This window comes from Tyto alba, unplaced genomic scaffold (genome assembly GCF_018691265.1).
Source record: "Tyto alba isolate M040663 unplaced genomic scaffold, T.alba_DEE_v4.0 Super-Scaffold_21, whole genome shotgun sequence".
In the NCBI taxonomy this organism is placed as follows: domain Eukaryota; kingdom Metazoa; phylum Chordata; class Aves; order Strigiformes; family Tytonidae; genus Tyto; species Tyto alba.
Window position 1 is genome coordinate 17,092,342 of NW_024881295.1, and position 19,403 is coordinate 17,111,744.

General features: G+C 35.6%; 1 protein-coding gene across 13 annotated transcripts in view; it reads right to left on the reverse strand.

Moving 5' to 3' along the window:
- ERC1 (ELKS/RAB6-interacting/CAST family member 1) overlaps nucleotides 1-19,403 on the reverse strand; it is a 300,191-nt gene that overhangs the window by 200,549 nt on the left and 80,239 nt on the right. For 9 of the 13 annotated variants that reach the window (XM_042795215.1, XM_042795213.1, XM_042795218.1 and 6 more), the window contains 4 exons: nucleotides 17,928-18,083; nucleotides 16,134-16,217; nucleotides 13,339-13,506; nucleotides 5,846-6,013 (listed from right to left, as the gene is read on the reverse strand). In XM_042795215.1, coding sequence (XP_042651149.1) covers nucleotides 5,846-6,013; nucleotides 13,339-13,506; nucleotides 16,134-16,217; nucleotides 17,928-18,083 — 576 coding nt within the window. The remainder of the gene's footprint in view (nucleotides 1-5,845; nucleotides 6,014-13,338; nucleotides 13,507-16,133; nucleotides 16,218-17,927; nucleotides 18,084-19,403) is intronic. The other 4 variants (XM_042795217.1, XM_042795216.1, XM_042795223.1 and 1 more) reach the window with 1 other exon arrangement.

A 19,403-nucleotide genomic window follows, 5' to 3' on the forward strand; every position in this document is an offset into this window, starting at 1 on the left:
GTTTTGATAGAGATGAACAATTTAAAGCTTGTCTAATTTTTCCTAGTATTACTCTAACTGAAGATAATACCTCTATCTAAAAATCACATCCCACATGGTAAAGCAATACTGAGAGGATATTCCTGCAAAGAGAAGAGACTCTAGAATCCTGGACATGCAAGGTAAAAATGAGAACAGCTTCTGGAAATTTCTAAAAGTCACAAATCTCAACTTGGTTGTTATGTTCAGTGGTAGTCATCAAGCCTATAACAAAAAGGCTTGAATGAAAGAAAAAGCAGCAGCAGAAGAGGTCTGATATCCCTTCAGGGACATGGAGGGACAAGTCCCCCATGGCCCTCCAGGACACATCTTTGAGGTCACATCTGTCAGTTTTAATAAAGAAGCTGGCACAAGCCTGTGGGGACATTAGGTCTTTTCTGTGGTGTTTGACATCTCTGAACTGGGTTTGGAACCAGTTCAGTGGCATGGCTCGAGACCTGGAGTAAAAGGAACAGAAGTATGGCTTTTTCTGACGGACAGAGATATTTACAGAAATACTCTTACATTTGCACTGCTTGTTAAGCCACAGAGTTCCTGACGAAAAGTAGCTATTTCATCAGTTCTAGCTGAGCAGAAAGTCCAGCATATCTTCCTTCTACCTCCCTGTAGCAGCTGGGCTGATGAACAGGCTAATATGATCCTGGAGCACTGTGCAGTGCTCCTCCTTAAATGTTTATGATTCAAGCACATAAAAGGCAGAGAATAAGCATGCCCACAGGTATACTACAGAGGCAAAAAATTATCCAGTCTTAAATAAGAGGGCATATGCTCCCATTCTGTAAATGTACACATGGACCGTCTTTGTTGGGACAGCCGTACTTTGCTCTTTTCTGTATAGTTTGCACAGAGACTCAGACACACACTGCAGGTTTGAATGGGCCATCACCTACAGTATTAATACTACGGGATTTCTAAGCACTAAATATCATTGTAGAGAGTCTCAAAGGGATATTTAAAAGTCCATCCTGCATTTTATTAATTCTTAGAAAATCACATATTCATTCATCTCGTAGGCAAGTTCAAGGTCAGACCAGGGAAGATGAAACTACCAAAAATTGAATTAAATGCTTAAAAATGCAGTTCCTTCTCTGTGCTCTCTCTCCTCTTCAGGGTTGGAGCAGAAGAGCTGCCTGAGGAGGTAATCTACTTCACAGATGAGGGAATGGAAAGAAACTTTAAAGTACAGACCCTTAACTTTAAAAGTTATGAATACTAAACCAACACTCCTGTTGTAGTAACTATGATCACTACTGATTTTAAATATCTGAGTTATAAATTCCATTTGCAGTCCCTCTCTCCTGCCACACAGTATTTCTTATCATTAAGCATACAGTATTTATTTTTGTAGCATAAGATATTTATTTTGATTTCTAGTTCTTTTTGAAAAGCAGAGGGCATTAATTTCCTCTGTAGAAATGCAATGTTTCTTATCCAAAAAAGCAGAAAAATTGCATTTGGAGTCTTACCAAATACTAGCTAAACAAGTCAGCACAGCCACAGAAAAGAAGAAAAAAATAAAAATATCCCTGTGTTCTTACTTTATTTTATCACAGGTTAATTATCACATAGTGTATGGGGTGATGCCAAAAAAACTCTGCTATGTTCAGAAACTAAAACTTGCATTTTATTTGTCTGCAGCTGCATTGCACAATGGAGTGTTAAGCCCCCCTCCCCAAGACAAAACATGACCTCCCCCCAAAACAAGGGGTGATTGATTCACTGATGTTTTTTCTTTCAGGGTAACTGTTACTTATCTTTTGTCCCAAATGCTATTTCTCTAAGTGCTTTGATTGCAAAGTATTGATTTTTTTTTTTCCTATTCCTTTTTATCCTGGTCTACCAGCACAGATAGATAGATGTCGCAAAGACAATAATGAAACACAATTTAATGTTTTTCAGGTTCAGATTTCAAATTTGCCCAGCATGGTCCCTATTTTATTTTCTGACACAACATCCCCTTGCCTGAAGTTCTAAAAACTCTAAATGAGATTTTATGCAAGATTTAGTTTCAATGAAATGAGGGAAAAAAAAAATCCTGAAGCTCTATAAAACTAAATTTTTGCATTAAATTTTCAGACATAAAGCTAAAACTCATTTCTGTAGTCTCTAAATTTCTACCATTTGCTCTATTTCTATTGTCTCAAATAAAGGTGCTATCAAGCAGCATCACTGTAGGATATCAGAACTGGAAAGATTCCAGAATTTAAAATGTGAAGCATGTGGTTTCCTCAGCAACCTGGAAAATGTACTTTGGTGCCTACTGGGTATCAGAAGTGATGTCAATTGTCATGGTAATTTTTCAGATCGTTGTTGCTCATAATCTTCTTCTGTGTCTTTTATTTGATCTCTAGTTGGCCACTAAACTCTCCTTACCTTCTTCATCTGGATTTTAGAATGAAGATAAAATATATTTTCTAGTTCATCATCTTTAATCAATACAAGAATGATACTAACAGTTCATAAAATAAACTATGGAGTGGCCTGCATCAATGAATCCAAAGAGAGACCCAAGAATAAAGGGTGATTTTAAACTATTTTTGTTTCAACAACAGAACTTGCAGAAATTTACTGTAGCACAGTTTTGGGCACCACACCAATTACTTCTCAGTGTCACCAGAATAGGTGGTTAAACATTTAACAGAGTCATAGAAAATAAAAAAAAATTATTAACAGAAGTCCAAACACCCAGCATAGATATACATCATTTGGCTATGGCTACATTACCAGTAGAGTTGATCTCCCTGAATTGCAAAAGAAAGTAAACAACTTTTCCTAAATGGGTAAGTTATGCAAGTCAACGATTTTTCAAAAAATTATTTCCAACATCTTTATGGATTTAGCTTTTGTTTGTTTTTTTTTTTTTTACCTAGCATTAAAAAAATACTAGTGTTCAAAAGTTAGTTCATTAGAGTACCTGCTGAGGGAAGAGTACTTGGTAAAACCTGATTGAATAGTATCTACTATTCCAATTCTTCACTTGTTTAAATTCCTTCAACATGCCAACACCTGTACCCCATACCTCCTCATAACTGCAAGCAGCAGCTATATGCTGCTGCTGCTTCCAAATACACATAGAAAATTATTTCTTAACACCACACAAGAGGAAAAGTTTTTCTTGTACCACGTCTTTCACAGTCTTTCACTGTTTTCAACTAAAATGCCTAAATACCACTTGAGTCATGTTGATAAACTTAAAACAAGCATTTAATATCAGATAACTAAGCCAGTAAAAATACCTAAATTGCTATCTATGACCTCTGAAGATACTTTAAACTGTAACATCCAGATCTTCAATTAGAATATACAGATTAAAACATGATTTGCCTGAACACACCAGTTTATAATCAGAAGAAAGAATAAAAAGACTATTGTGTACAGAGGCAGAAGTTTAAAAGCTGCATATTTTTTTAAATTGCAATAAAATTCTGAACTGTCCTGGAAAGTCTGAAAGACAGCACTTGGATAAAGCAGAATACAGCCTGTGCACTTCAATAAGGTGCACTCTAGAAATGCAAAAATGTAAATCACAGTTCACGAGCTTTAAGAGAAAAACATTCACATGAGAGGAGCTACATGCTTCTCAAGTTCCAGGCAGAGGGCAGAAGCAGCTATCTGTACAATCAAAAAAGGACAGGCATATATATCAGATAAAAATGAGACTTCATAATTTTCTCTAGCACCCGAAACAGATTTTATGCAAGTTCTCATTACTTCCACAGTATATAGAGAAAATCAGACTGTGCTTCTGCAGGTATTTCTCAAAGTCTGCTTTTCTGCAGAAAAATGCTAAAGAGAACAAGAAAATGCAAAGCCCAACTTACAGAAAATCCCAAACCTAGTCTTAGATTCCAGGTCTGGAGAACTAGTTAAAAAAATCAGTTAAGGACAGCAATCCTAAAACTTTAAAGGTTTAAATCTGCTCATTTAACCTAGGCTATACAAAAAATAAAAAATTCCATACTGCACCACAAATTTCAGATACAAATATTGACAGCTGTATTATCCATAAGAATCTTCTAAGTTTGCTAGTTATAGAAAATGTAAAAAAAAATTGGATTTAAAAACTACACAATTTAACTGTTGGTGTTAAAGGAAATGGTTCCAACAACTCTGCATGTGATTCTAGTTAGCAGGAAATAGGTGTTTTTCAACAGATATGTTATACATATTTTTTTGTTTAAGAAGCTCAGAGATAGGTTTACAAAACAACTCAAATTGCAGTTTATTATGGTAATGTTATTATCTTTTGAGCTAGCTAGAAGAACAAGACTTCAAAACCTTTGCATATAAAAGCCTGGGTCCTTATTTTCCAATCGGAAAAGACAGGTACTTTTACTTGAAAGCAGCAGCAAACAAACCACAAAAAACAGGCTAGCCACATGAAGAGACAAGAAGAAACTGTCTTAATATGGATTACACTGGTCTCAAGAAAACAAGTTTACAAAATTAGTAAAAAGAGAAACTTTAGTACTGTCTATAAATGAACTAATGAAACATCATTCTAAAGAGGCAAGTAGAGCACAAGAAAATGTGAAAAAACAGTGTAAGAGTTAATGGAAGTAAAACAACCTCACTGACATTTAACATTTACACAAATATCAGAGTCCCCACTTCTTGGTTAAACATTCAGCTGGGATCGCAATCAATGTTTGAAGTGTGCATGACCAATTTTGAAAACAAAAAGAAAGCACAGCTCAAAAATTACAAATTCTTTATGTATTTCTAAAAACATGAACAGTCAAAAAATGAGACCATGAAAACTTACGGCTCTATTCTAGAATTATTCATGACTTATGGCTAAACTCCATGCCTGAACTTCCATTCCAGCATGAGATTTGCTGTAACAGAACTGAACACAACCTAAACCCTCATGATTCACAGCTATATACTAGAAGAAAAGGCATTGGCAAGGCATCAGAAATTAATCAACATTCTGAACTATTAAATCACAAGAATTCCTTGGAATTGCTTACAGGTCTAGAAAAAAAACAAAACCAAATGACATTCACAGCCTAATACATTAAACACAAGCCCCAAGAGCAGCTTCTCTAAAGAAGAAAAAACATTATGTAAATTAAAATTTATTGTGATACATGCATTTCTCTCTTTTTACCATGTGTAGCAACAATTTGAGATGTATTATGTGCAATTTGCAAACAATCATCCGTAATGACATTCATTGCCCTAGGATTCAATGCCCTTTGAGAAGCCTCTCCAGTTTCTCTGACAGGGCCTACTTTTTGCTTATCCAGACCTCCTCCATTTCACTGATAAGGTCTACATTTTCTTATCCAGAAAGATATGCAGGATAGTCTGAACCCTGATTATCCTATTCTAGCAGTTCCCAAGAAATATTAAGTATGGTCAAACAGCATTTCTAATGGAAGTTATACAAAGTTCTTCCTGAATTTTTCTCAGTAAGTTACAGAGTAATCATCCTAATTGTTTCTACTGATACAACCCCTCATTCATTGAGTCACATACTGAAGTCATAGTTACCCAGTGCCCTATGCTTCAAATCAGTGTGGCTTTGTTAAGGTAGTGGGTGTGAAAGGATTGATTTTTCAGATGATGTGCACTCTTACAAATACTTCAGTCATTGTTAATAGTGAAATGGAAGCAGAAGCAGCACATGCAACCACCGAAAGGCAACAACCCCTGCTTTGTTTTTTATTTCAAACCGAAATTTATCACTCATCATCTTCCCATTACATGAATGGACTCAATCATTAATCTCCAAAATGTAAATCTTAGAAATTAAGATGCATCAGAGATGTGTATCTGACTTAGATCTCTACAATCTTACCTTCTTCTGAAGAACATTAACTTTGCGTTCCTTCACCTCTAACATGTCCTTGAGGTCATGGATCTCTCCTGCTTGTGTCCCCTTCTCCTCTGCCATCTCCTGAATCTGCTTTGTCTTCTTATTTAGCATAGTCTCTTTCTCTTCCAGACGTAATCGTAATGCATCCACCTAGATTCAGGCACGCAGAAAGAAGGTTTGTTTAGCACCGAAGGAGAGAAATTTTCAAAAAGTTAAACTACACTTCCACAAGGGAGTAAGTGCCGTCAAATCACAAGCACATGCCAAAAACTAACATCCCTTACTTTAAAACTTCAACATACACGAGCTTGTGATAAAACAATTATCACAAGTGGTAGGAGGCCAAATTAAAAATAATCAAATGTTTTATTCTCAAATTATATGAGACTAATGCTCCTTGGAAAATCTCAAATCATACTTCTGACATAACTCAGTCTTGTAAGATACAAGTCTGGAATATTTTTCCTCAAAGTAGAAGCCAATACAATGTGTTGTTGAGAAGTTCTCTCACACATAGGAAAACTGATCTATTTATTTGAAATACGTCTAATGTTCACAGATTTAAACACTGACTCCTAATACCGAACAGTCATTTCATATTCTAGGTTTTAATCAGAGTATTAGCTGAGCCTGGAAGTAATGAAAGCAGAGGCCTTTGCAGCCACTGCAGATCAAAACATGGAAGGAGGGTTACCTTAGGATGGCTAAGAATATTTTGGCTTAAATAGCAACATAATAGTTTAAATGTAACATGAGTTTTCAGCAGGATGCAGTCTTATATCAAAGATAAAACAAATGACACAGTACAGGATATTGTGGGTACAATTTGGACACATAAACATACTTAGAGCTCCCATGGCCTCCATAAATTTAGAAACACACTCTGGGACTTCTATGGTACCCTCAAACTTCACATCTGCATGTTGAGAAGCTTTTGTTTTTCCTTCTGCATTTCTCTTACACAGATGAAACAGAGCTCACAAGACAAAAGAAATGGGAGAAAGAATCAGAGCTATCTGAATATCAATTTGATGAGAAAAATAAGGTCACCACAGAGCACAGACTAATCTCAAAGACCATTGTGGAACATGAAATCCAACACCACCAACCTGCTCAAGATACCAAAAGAAACCCACTGACCCCTATCCACTCGCCATTCAGACAGAGCTCAAATCTGCCAGCCCGGCTGCTAATCTTCGCTGACAGTATCAGATTTGGTTCCTGTTAGCTGCATCCTTTACAGGACATCAGTCACACAGAGTAAACAGGGGGATCAATGAATTTCTTGGTCCTTCTTCAGAGCATAGGCTAACAGAGACTTGAAGTAAAAAGATGACTTGGACAACTCCAGCTAGAGAAAGAAGTTAGTCACTATGCTTACATTATTTTGAGCAACACTTATTTTTAATGTGTTATTCTAATTCCACTTTATTTCTATTTGCTAATGGAAAAGTTGCCTCTAAGGCTCTACATTTACAGTATATTACGCCCACAAAATCCTTTGCTTTGTCTGATTCCTTTTACACAGAGCAGTAAGCACTTGCCAGTGGAGAAAAGAACTGCCCTGCTCTCCCCATCAGCACTGCAATCCCACTGCCACCTCTATGTCTGGAGCCTTCTCACTTACACATACATTATTAAAATCACATTCCTGACCTCTCACCCAGCAAGTGGGGCATGGAGTATATTCTGCAGGGATATTAGAGTACCAGGTACTACCCAAATATGATTTATAGGATTGCTAGTGTTTGTAATGAAAAGTTTAGCAGGTGGATCAAGCTTTGTCTTCTTTTTAAAAACACGCAGTTTTATAGATTGATTAGGTATGTTCTTCTCTGGATATCTAATATTAAAGCTAAGAGTCACTTTTATTAATTCTTGAAGGGAAACTGAAAATCTCCCTCACAAGAAAATCCACATACTCTCAACAGTTGTGTTGCAAAATATTTGAGACAGTCCAGATGCCTACAACACAGTATTAAGTGAAAAGAGAACATCTGCAAACAGAAATTTATCCACAGAATGCTTTCCATTTTCTGATTGATTATTCTCTTTGAACTCTATATTAGCTTACGGTTTGGGGTAAATTGCATTCCTGGTTTTATTTGTGTGAGGTCCCTGCCTAGGAAACCACAGAAAACACTTTCAAGAATATTTTCAAAGGCTGGCAGGACACACAATCAGCACCTTAGCACTATTCCTGGCAGAACACTGCACTTGTTTATTCATGTCAGCTCAGTTTATGTATGGCATCCTCCCACAGTGACAAGAATTGAGGTCTGTGGGAGTCAGGTGATGCCAACTTCAACAAAGTCAGCTTAAGATTTTCTCTGCACATGGAAACGACTAGGCAAACAGCTACTGAGGTGCTGACGCCCCTTTCTCCTGACTTCTGTGTCTTGGATGCTGTTGTCTTAACCCTGGGTTAACCTAACTGCTTTCACAGTAATAGATGGGTATGTCTTTAATTATGCGTGGCAAGTAAAATCTTACAGTACAGCTCAGGCAACTGCTAGTCCCTTGGAGCAACAATGGGCTTGCTAACTTGATCTGCACGTACCACCCAATTTCCCATAAAGGTTTAGCAAAATAAGCACATTTGTTGCCACCTTCAACACAAGGTTCAGGTGCACTTCCTAGGGACAGGTACAGCAGGTACCTCTCTTCAGCTGGGTACCATACATAAGACTTAAAATTCTTCACTTTAAGAACGATGTATGGAAAACTGTGTTGGGAACCACTGGTCTGCCTTTACAGAATTTTCCAGTAGCAGTAAATAATACTTTATAATTCTGTTCCTAATATGTATAGCCATATATTAAGCATGTAGAAATCCAAATTGCTAAGGAAAACTAGCACATTAGTAGCTCCAATGACTACCAGAATAAACACAATAAATGACATAATATTTAATCTAGATTTATTCTTAAACTTGTTTTAAAATCTTGGATTCTGTAATTACAGTCTCAGCTTTCTGAATATTTCCAACTCACAGCTTTGGGAAATCACTAAAATCTTCGCAAGTCCACAGTGAGTTTCAGAACTGACTCAGGAGCTTGAATCAACAGGACTCAGGTTGTACACACTTTGTCTCATTTTTGCCATCACCTCCATTGTACAGTAGCAATCAGGGTATTATGACACTGGGTTTAGGAAGATGTCAGTGATGCCTAGAAAAAACAATGCTCTCCTCTTTTCCTGAGACTGAATGATTCTTCCCACCTACCTGCCACCTGTTCAAAAATGGCTGAACTACTGATTTAGATCAGTGAACCAAGCCATACTCCATTCAGTTATATCAGAAGGTACAATCTCCCCTATGTTATATCCAAGCTCCGATTTCTCTGTAATGACAACATCCAAGATTTTTATTCTCTGTTGGTATGACTACATTAATGGCAGCAAAAGGAATAGGCAGAATATCGATCCTAAAGTATGTATTTAGAGCTTGCTATGGTTTCTAACAAGAGCCAGCTACTTTAAAAAGTAAATGTTGAAGTAATTCTGTCAACACTCTAAATTCAAAGATAACTGAGAAATGCAGAGAGGAAGACATAAAGTTATATTTAGTATGCAAGGTGAAAGTTGCTTTTATCCTACTGTAGATATTGCTATGTGAAGTCTCCAAATACCTTAAATAAGTACACTTTTAAAAGGATCAGTTTTGCATATAAAGACAAAAAAAAGTTAAGCTGTTTTCCTGATAGCTTAGTCTGTAATTAAGATTTAAAAGCTATGTTTACTGACTGATTTTAAATGCAGTGGTAGTTCACAAGACTGAATTCTCTATTTTTGACACTGCTCTTTCTTATTAATTACCTTAGAGTTGACTCTTCACCTTCTTATACAAACTGCAGCAATGTCCAGTACGGTCTGTAGGACTGAGAGTGAATTCTTTATGAACGTACACCTCCCAGTTATCTGGACAATTTAGATTACATGACTATGCCATGGAGCCAAGGCGCACACACCTGGCTTTGTGCAAAGCTCATCTGGTTCTTGCTAGGTTTATAAACTGAATGCAGGACAGCTGTACTGGCTCCAGGGCCTGCTCAGGTCAGAAATCAGTTCAACTGTTCTTCCACAATCTGCAGCACAAGGTATGAAAATACCTAAACACAGTGAACTCAATGTTTGCAGGTATCAGCATAGGTCTTCATGTAGCTGGTGCTAACAAGCCTTGTTAGAGACACCCAGCTCCCATTTGCACATTCCTCACTAAATGTGATCCACTCTCTAACTGTCTCTGATTTGTGAAGGTCTACTATATTTTTAAAATGTCAGTATAAGCCCCAATAAAGGACTCCTTAAAACATTTTATGTTCTACTGAAACAAATAAAATACTTCCAGAGGACCAGATGCATTTTTCTACTGAATATTAATCTGAATTTATCATATGGAACAGACCAATTACAGAACCATGCCAGCTTGGTCGCTACACAAAAATAAAGGAGAACATTCTCACTGATTAATTTAACCTCCCACTGAAGCCACAAACCTTCTGGCACTGACCTAAGTTGAAGGGCTTATTGGGCAGAATACATACTTTCTATGGATGAAGTCTTAATTCCAAAATAAATATTGATTTTTTTTGTTTTGTTTACAAAGAGATTGCACATTTTTAGAGGTATTTTTAAAGGTTCCTTCAGAAATTGAAAAGTTAACCACAATATCCTCTCCACCCAGTAGCCCTCAGGATAAACACCCCACAAACAGCTCACTGTTCTTTGTAGTTCTAGTGTGGCAGGTGGCAAACCCATTTCTGAGATATTATACCAACAACTTTTCCCAACCTACCTGCAGTTTTTTTTAACATAAGACTAAAAGGCAGAGGCTTATGAAAGTATGCTTTTTTCTCTCAAAACATTTATTTAAATATTATTTTAAAATACCAATCCCCTATGAAGATGTCTGTCAATATATGACAGAACATGCACCTCTTCCTCCTCACAATTCTCTCTAGGTGTCTTGAGAGAAGCTAGTTATGTTTTAATATTGACCAGTGCTGTCAACAGGTGAGGCTGGGAAGGATCTCACATTCCTACCCTATTCCTGGTGAAAATTCTTGTATAGAAAGATACATTTTCAAAAAAAAAAAAAAAAACAAAAACCAAACAAATACATCACAGGATGAAACAACAAACATTGCAATGCTACATTTTATCAACATGTTTCCATCTTGAGAAGATCACTTGTGAAGACAGAAGAAAGATAACTGTATGATGATTTAATTGTTGAGCTTTCTGTAAAGAACATCAGGAAGGATGAAAAAGACGTGATTATCTTTCAAAAAGTATAAACAACTTACCGGAATTACATAGGAATTCTCAGGAACATAAATGGATGGTTCTAAATATCTATTCTGATACAATGGAATAGCCTGATACCAACACTTTGTATGTGTTACAAACAGACCAGATTGCTACATCTTACTGTGGAGAACATGCTAGACTGTATTGCATCCATTAAATGTATCATAAAAACATAATTCTAAACCAATATTGTTAAAGTTTTAACTCCACAGCAACTCCTTACTGAAAGACAGAGTGAAAAATCACCTTTCACTGTTACTGTAGTTGTTACGTTTCACTTATGATATCCGGAAGCAAACTATGTGAACAAACTAAAAGCCCTAAGTAGAAAATATCTCTCCCCTTCTCCCCCAGAGCCCACCTTACAGCCACTTTTTATTCTTAAAAAAGAATTTGTACATTTCAGAGGAAGAATCCAATTTGGTTTTGTATTATGGTGCTCTAAGAGAATCTCATTTGGAAGAACCCAGTGAAGAACAAGTACTCTCAATGATTATTCAGTAATATTACAAGTTAGAGAGTAGAATCATTTTCTATATTAAAAATCTACTTTGGCCTTCAGCTAAAATAAAATCAAAACATTCTGAATAACTAACAAAAGTATCTATCAATGGTATATAACCAAGTCTTTTTTTTTTTCTTAATATTTTGTTTATATTCCATATATTATTTGACTAAATGTTTACCTACCAAAAAAGGATGAAATTATGACCATCTACTGAAGTCTCTTAACTTGTTAATAAAGTATATAATTTCAAGAATTCCATCTCTCATAGGCAGAAAAGTACTTTTTATATAATAAAAAGTACTATTAATAAAAAGTGCTTTTTATTATTTAAAAGTAAGCAGAGAAATGTGATTCCATCTTCATAAGTTTATCACAATACTGCACAGTAATTTCAAATATCTATATTATTTTCAATCACTATAATGGATCAAAATCTGCAATCTCCATTTTAAAATATTTATTTGCCTAATATCTACTTCCAATGATGTAATGAAATATAAGTATTTTTTAAAATAAACATGTACGAATCTAGGGTACATTTCTGACTAGCAAAAAAGAATGAACAAATTTAACAAGTTTATGATTCTTATGATAAAATAGCACACTTTCACAGTTATACTGACTAAGGCAATTTCAACCTCTAGATAAATCTGAGAATAATCAGAAAATCCATCTCAGAACATCAAAAAATATTTACTATGTAACTTGATTTCTGCATGTGGACAGGGCCATGTGTACCCACAGATTCACTGAATATGGCTAAAGTAAAGCTATGTGAGGGTAAAAACTTGAAATAAATTTTCATAACACTCTTATAATATGGAATCTTTCTACCAGTATTACCCACACATTTTCTGCATGCCTATTTCACAGCTCCTTTGGCTTTTTACTATTTTAGCTGCAACAACACAAATATTTTTTGATGCATGACCGCCATCTTTTGGACTTCTACTAACACTACAATTTGCCAAACCCGGGGATTGAAATGCTGCCCTCACACAACATTTCATGCTTGTTCTTCAAGAATGTCCAAACGCAATAAATTTATGCTATACTTATTATCTATTTGATGTTCAGATATACACTTGTGACTTACATAATATGGGAATTCATTAAGCATTTGTTATCAAAACACACTTCTGAAAACATTTTTTGTTTATCTTGGAATATGCATCATAAAACATGAAAGCCCATATTTCAGGTGTAAGTACAGGCTTACATGCAAGAATTCCCTCCCATACATGCTGACAGTAGCAGTGAAGGCTCAGCAAGTTCTATACTACCATAATGCTCTTCCTTTCTCTGCTCTCTTTTAGCTACAAGATTATTGAAAAGAAATCCCCCCAGCTCAGGCATTGCAACTTCCAAGTTAGCTATGCCGAAGAAGAATAATATTAGTGACTGCATGTTAATGGAGCATGTTGTAGAAGTGTGTATTAGTCCACAGGAGTGTGTGTGCACTTAAACACACATATTTGTCTTTATGACCAATCCCCTGGCCTAGAGAATCTAACATAATTGAAGACACATCATACTCAGAACAAGCAGTATTGAATGGCTATGGGATTGTATAATTTAAGCAAGAACAAAAGAAATAATGCTTTTTATCTCTTTCTCTACGAAAAGTCAGTAAGTACAGAATTGCCCGTTTCACCTCTGTCTGCAGGATGGCAGCTCTTTGCTCTTTAGCTGTAAGAGACTCTTTCAGAACTTCAATATGCTGCTTGCTATCAGAGAACTGATTTGTGAGGGTCTCCAGCTTTGTCTGCAAGGCCAGCAACTCAGTGTCTTTGCGTGACAGCTCTTGTTTCACCTGACCAATCTGAAAAAGAAAAGATGGGCAAAGGAAAAAAATTATACCTTCCTTACAAAAATAACAATACATTCACATTACTACCAACAAACAGTATGATACTCTAAACTTATTCCATGGAATCGTGAAGCCTTCAGTTATCTTGAATGGAAGGCCAGCAAAAATTTGTGTCATTAGCAAAAGATACAAGGCAAAAGAGTGGAGTAGCAATAGTATCAATTTCTCAAAAGAGGTTATTTTTAACAGTCAGTCTGTGCTTAGTCATCTTTCAAAGCACTGACCAAAACCAGTTACTTAGCAGGGTTAAGTTTTTAATGAAGATGAAGCAGAACTGTAATGAGAAAGTACCCGTACCCTGAAATATCAGAAAACATGAGATACCTACAGTTCTCTCTCAGAAGCACGATGTTTGCTTTGAAATGTCAAACCAGCAAGTTTCCATCCATCTATCGATCCAGCCTCATATTTGCAAAGTATGTAAAGACATCTTTATTTTTCCCACTATTTACAAAACCAGCACTTCAATCTTCTAAGAAATACCTTTTAATTTATGGAAGCTTCTTAAAGCAAATGCAAACATACATCAAAACAACATGAAAACTGTTTGTGGAATTGCACTTTGTTGAGAGCAATTTCCTAGATTTAATTTAGTGAATTAAATCAGTACAGAAATGCCAATTTATTTTAACAAATGTAGGTTGGATTATCATTTATAATGACACACAGTGAGGAATGTTAAAAGCAAAGCACTGAAATGAGATGAAATCTCATTCTAAGTGCAGTCATCACCAGAACAATTTTGATGTAAATCTTCAGAAAAAGAAAAATTTTAATTAAACAGGACATGGAAGTCTACATGTAGACTTATGTCCAAGTTTACAACCAACTTTCTGGTTTGCCTCCAATGAATTCTCTCACAATAAAATAGCAATATTTTACTTTTATATATTATATAGCAGAGGTGGACATATCTCTAAAAACTAAACAGTTTTCCCTTTTTTAACTTGAACAATTTTGTTTGTGACATTAAAAAGAAAAATCCCTCCCCCAAACGTATGTTGTCCAATGCTTCAAAACAGAAATTAAAGAACATCACAAAAAAAAGTGTCCAGGTCATCCTCCATTTTTGGGAATGTTTCAAGAAGAAAATGAAATTGATATAAACTACAATTTATAATTTTTTATTTTTTTATTTTTAATCAGAATAAATGCACATACTAGTAGAAATAACTGAGAAGAAAAGCTTGGGTAAATGTGGCTTTATCTTGACAACACTGTTTCAATAATAGGCAATTAAAGAAAGAAAACTCTTTATCAGAGAATATTAGAATAGCATCAAAAGCTGTCATTGAGCACTCCTGTGTTCCAGTGTGAAACAGCGTACATGAGGAGGTAAGGAAGAAGGGGAGCGGAAGAAGGAGGGCATGTAGCTCAAAAAACCCCCCACAAACTGACTTTTAAATAGGAATAATGGGAATGAGTATAAGAAGAATTTAATTTATAGAATTATTCAATAGTTTATTGTTCACTTAATTAAAACATAATTGGTTGTATTTTTCATATTTTACTAAAAGCAAATATGTCCACAGAATGATTTCACTGCCTATTTAGATTAGATATATAAGTATTGATGTTAGCAGCATTATTTCTGCTGTCAGCTACTGGCCAATACTGCTAGGCACAGCAGAACACATGGGAAGAGATTAACTAGTTACCGACAGTTATGTTTTCTCAAGCATCTAAACGAAAAAGCCTCCTTAAAAATTTCAGATAACACAAGCTTTTTCAACTAGTAGGTAGCCTGAATGACAGTAAAACTTCCTCAAACCACTCTGGTCTTTCTTTGAAAAGATAAATTTTTTTGGGTGGTCATCTGAGAAGAGATGTTTACTTTAAATACTTGAGTTTTGGTGAAATGCTCTCATCTAAACACAACCACATTTCATTACATTAAAATTCCTAAGTAGGACCCTAAGATCATTCTCACTATAAATACCCTTTCAGAGCTGTAAGCCCACACTGCCAGCGTGCTAAAGCTCTTTAGGAAGAGTGCAGAATATACCATTCCAACTTGCAAGAGAAGTTAAGACAGCATTAAGTGCTCGCATCTCTCTTCTCGGTGAGACACTCTGATCACTCAGTAAATGCACTAACTTCACAGCAAAGGAATAACCTGAATTCATGCTTCTAAAAATAAACAATCATTTTTAAAAAGCGTTCAGCATCCAGCTTTTGTAATTTTTTATGAAACAATGTTAAGAGGGTTTAGCACATCTTTTCAAATTATTTTTGTTCTACTAGGGAAAGAAAATCTCTTTGAAAGTCTTTCCCCAAAATGGGTGCTGAATACTTTTGAAAATCTGCTTCAACAGAGAAGAATAAGTTACTGATAAAACAGCTCATACCATTAAAAAACAGTAACAAAACAAATAGAGATGTTCAGTTGAAGAATGATGTTATGGACACCAAAACCATGTGAACAAAAAGGCAGCTACAAGGCTGAGCAGGCTGTTAGTTCTACTGTTATGTCAAGTCATAAAGAAGGTAAGAGAAGAAAAGCTACCCCAAAAGCCAGAGAGCTAGCAAACCCCAGTGAATGGCCACTGCACACAAAAGATAAATCTTACTGCAGAGACCTCGGCCTGGAGACCAGCCACTCTCTTTTTCAGGTCCTCCCCTTGAGCCTCTTTGGCACTTAGCTCTTCCTTCAGTTGCTCTACCTGTCACGACATTGTTATGCTTTTAAATACTTATCTTTTGTCAGCTTCTAGTTAGCCTGTTTCAATCCAAGTAACTAAAAGTGACAAAGAACTGAACAGAAGGATCAACACTGGTCACTCATTTTCTCTTCCATTCTTCATTTAGTCTTCTCAAAAGTTTACTGTCTCTGTATTTTCATATAGGCTGCCAGACAAGAATTTGATTATGAAACAAAGATGTATAGTTATGGCTACGTTTACATATGTCAAGTACAGGGCACTTCACCCAACAGTTCTGAAACTGGAATTCACGAGGAAATTAGGACAGGAAAAGGACCATTTTTCAGTTTTAAGAGAAATAATGTTAATTGTCAACATACAGCCACAGATAGCTATACAATATAAAACTGAAAAAAAATAAACATTGTGCAATTACAAAACAAGATATGACAGCAAAATATCAAGATGGCTACAAGTCATCTGTGCATCGTTATCAAAAAGGAGCAAATTTTCTGCAGAAAAATAGATGGACAATAGATGTAAGAGATCCAGGAACTGAGCAGCTGAGCTATAGGCCCACAGAGGGAGAAGAGAAGGGGAAATGGGAAGGGGAAGGGGAAGGGCAAGGGCAAGGGCAAGGGCAAGGGCAAGGGGTGTTAAACTGTCTCTCCATTCCTAACTTGAAGGGGGTATCCTTCAATTCTAGAAGCAACTCAGTGGGATAAAGGGCAAAAGTATAAAAGAACAGATGTGGTTATTTTGAATAAATCAGTGAGCCAGTGTTAAGGAAGCAGGAGAAACACATACTTATTACACGTTTCTACTTCACGGCGAGTAACACTTCTCCAAAATGCACTCTCCAGCATTCTTTTTTTGACAAATAATTTCAGGCAGGACAAATCCAGTAGGTTAGAATTGCTCAGGATCTAGTAGTGTAATTTCCATTCTCTCTTCCAGAGATTTGTACGCTACTTGCAGGGAGTACGCAAAAGCTAACTAAGAAAAGCAAGACTGCTCACAGTATACTTAAATTTACCGTACGAGGTGGCCTGATTCTTCATTAGAAAATGTTAGGGCCCTTTAAAGGAATTAATTGACTTTTGGCTATAGACAATTCAGTAGTCAGTGTCCATCTTTATACCTCAGGATCTACATGTCTCACTGCTATATTTGTCTTGTATTCCCAACGGCAAAAATTAATGATGGCATCACCACTGTCATAGAATCTACTCTCATTCTGACTCCACTACTGAAAGGAGAGTGTAAAGGAAAGCCATTACAGTGACAGTTCAGACACTTCTTTTCAGCCTTTACATAATAAAAAGCCCTAGTAGTTATAGTACAATAGTTGCAAAAAGAAACACACTTTTTTCAGTAGACTACATTTGAAAAGACTCTAGACCAGATAAAACCTAAAACTAAAATGGATTAGCAATGGTCTAAAGATAAACACAAAATCCTTCTGAAATAAAAGAAAGTCAGGTGTGACAGTAAAAGAATAATTTGGGCCATTGATCTTCCTGAACCAAATTTAAATTCAAATTTGAATTTAAAATCCTCTTAAATATTCTTAAGTTATTTTACTGGCTTCGTGGCAGAATACAAATGAACTCTGTCTCTCAGTACTGGAATGGAAACCCAGACCGTAACTCCTTACTGAAGTATGAAAATTTCTCTCATCTGTTCACTAAACTCAGTTTATCTTATTACTGTCATCTGTTTTCTCAATACCTTATTTTTCATGAATTTGGAATGACTACGGTACACCTCCATTTGCTTCATTTCCTCTTCACGTTCCTCTGTGCTCAGAGCTCCATTTGACTTCAACATCTGAATCTCCTCTTCCAAATCCCGGAGGCCACGCTCCATGGAAGAAATTTTTGAATCCTGAAAACAATTACATGAGACAGATAAAAATACACAGTTAGATGATTTGTTAACATACCATTGGAGTAAAAAGAAATAATTTGTTGGACATGTACCTGCCCTTGAAATTTACTCCTGGAGTTCCTACAGAAATCAGTCTACACCTCTTTACATAGCATCTGGCCAAGGGCTCAAGTACTCATTTTTAAATTTTTTATACCTTTCAAGGAAAGCAAGACTTTAGTACTTAAAGAAAACATGGCTCATGGCAGAGACACAGTACACGATGAATAAATGAAAGAACATGAAAAACTGTTGTCTTGTAATACAAAGCCAGCATAAAACAGAGAAATTTAATTCTAATTGAATGAACAGCAAAATGTGATTGCAAGAATGGCAAAAAAATGGGTTTGTGCTACTAGTAATTTAAGTGAGGTCACAAATGGAGAACATAAAAAGCACCATAACCAAGGAAAAGATGCAACAATCTAGTTTTGAGCAGATAAAGCAGTAGAGGATCCTTCAAGTATCCTGGCTCATATATACAACATAGAAAACATTTTCATGGTTAAAAAATATACATCTGGAAAAATAAAAAAGTCAATCTACCATTTTCCTCATAGATAGAACCTCAATCAGAGGTTTTCAATCTACTTGGTTTACTGTTTCTTTATAAGTCTTATATGTTAGGAACATCAAGAACAGATTTATACAGCACACAGAGCTTCATGCATAAATACACAGGTATGTAATTATAAACTGTAAACTCTTAAATAATTTATTTATTTTCTGCAAAATATTTTGTGTTTCCTGAAACAAAGGTAGGATTTTAAACTATTCTCCATTCTTTCATAGACCCATCCTTTGTAATTTTTTTTGTGTCTGATAATCAAAGCACAGCTGGAAAAAAGCATGAAAGATTTTCACATATAGGTTTTCATTCCCAAGATAAGATTTCTCTAAAGGACCATTATGAAGATCTAGTCAGATCATCTACTTAATTTTTGATGCTTAAGTTCAGTAAAGTGGACTTTTGCAACAAAAAATTAGAGAGGTAATAAGGTGAAATGTTATGTTGCAACTTACAACAGTATTTTGTTTCAGCACTCACATAATTTCCCAGAAATACTGGTGTTTATCTGTTGATAGTAAAGATTGCTTATTGGTACCAGATGGTCAATTAGTTTTCATTACTATGGACCACAAAGATGATTAATAAAAGAAAGACAGTAAATGAAGGGCTCCAGTGTAGAATACTGGGAAATGACTATAGAAAATATTGACATGGAATGGAAAGAGTTGGAAGGGAAAAAAAGAATGAAAATTTTTTAAAAAGCATGG